Source organism: Chrysochloris asiatica, unplaced genomic scaffold (genome assembly GCF_000296735.1).
Source record: "Chrysochloris asiatica unplaced genomic scaffold, ChrAsi1.0 scaffold00638, whole genome shotgun sequence".
NCBI lineage: Eukaryota > Metazoa > Chordata > Mammalia > Afrosoricida > Chrysochloridae > Chrysochloris > Chrysochloris asiatica.
This window is the reverse complement of record NW_006409156.1, coordinates 12620-13872: the sequence shown is the minus strand read 5'-3', so window position 1 is coordinate 13872 and position 1253 is coordinate 12620. Positions and strand designations below refer to the sequence as shown.

The 1253-nt window shown below is 43.4% G+C and overlaps 1 protein-coding gene across 1 annotated transcript in view; it reads right to left on the bottom strand.

The window, feature by feature from the left end:
- FRY (furry homolog (Drosophila)) overlaps positions 1 to 1253 on the bottom strand; it is a gene marked incomplete at its 5' end in the record, with an annotated part of 88108 nt that overhangs the window by 74841 nt on the left and 12014 nt on the right. Inside the window, one exon of the mRNA XM_006877848.1 lies at positions 792 to 913. Within this exon, the coding sequence (XP_006877910.1) occupies positions 792 to 913 (122 nt within the window). The remainder of the gene's footprint in view (positions 1 to 791; positions 914 to 1253) is intronic.

Below are 1253 nucleotides of genomic sequence, written 5' to 3'. Positions count from 1 at the left end.
GAGTATATAGTGACACAATAGATGACAGCCTAGGAAACCCTGTGGGGCAGTTCTCCTCTGTTACACCAGGGGGCTCTGTGAGTGGATGATCTATAAGAGTATATATGAGTATATAGTGACACAATAGATGACAGCCTAGGAAACCCTGTGGGGGAGTTCTCCTATGCCACACCAGGGGGCGCTGTGAGTAGATGATATATAAGATTATGTATGAGTATATAGTGTCACAGTAAAGGAGCTCTGGTAGCGTAGTGGTTACGAATCGGGCTGCAAACCTCAGGGTCAGCAATTTGAGACTACCAGCTGTTCCGCGGGAGAAAGATGAGGCTTTCTGCTCCCGTAAAGATTTACAGACTCGGAAACCCTGTACAGGGTTGCTATGAGTCAGAACTGACTCCACAGCACACAACAACAACAACAAGTGACACAATAGATGACAGCCTAAAAACCTTGTGAGGCAGTTCTCCTCTGTTACACCAGGGGGCGCTGTGAGTGGATGATATATCAGAGTATATATGAGTATATAGTGACACAATAGATGACAGCCTAGGAAACCCTGTGGGGCAGTTCTCCTCTGTTACACCAGGGGGCGCTGTGAGTGGATGCTCTATAAGAGTATATATGAGTATATAGTGACACAATAGATGACAGCCTAGAAAGCCTCTGGGGCAGTTCTCCCCTGTCACATGGGGGCGCTGTGACTTGGAATTGTGACAACAATCACATATGGAGAGATACCTACATTCTTGACAAAATGCTGGAAAGAGGTTTGGAGGAATAGAATGAAATACCTGATTTGGAATCTTTAAATACGGACACAACATGGCGTAGAAAGTTGGTGAGCTGCTCAGCACTCTTTGAATTTTGGTTTTTGGGTGTGAGGTCTTCATGGCACCAAAGTGGACCAAACGCCCTGAAACAAAACACATAAAATATCATAACTGTCACCACTACTGGGGATTTCAAAACCACAGAAGCAGTTCTAATTTCAGAGGTTCACACACAGTTTTTAAAAGCCTGCTAATTATTTTTGGGGTGTACTTCACCCTGTACATAGACCAAGAGGCAATCTTTCAAACAACAAAGGGACAATGAGTGGTTTAATATCATGAAAGGTGTGTGATAGGGTTGTATCCTTTCACCATATTTATTCAATCTGTATGCTGAACAAATAATTTGAAAAGCTGGATTATGTGAAGAAGAACGTGGCATCAGGAAGAGACTAACAATCTGCGATATGCAGATGATACAAC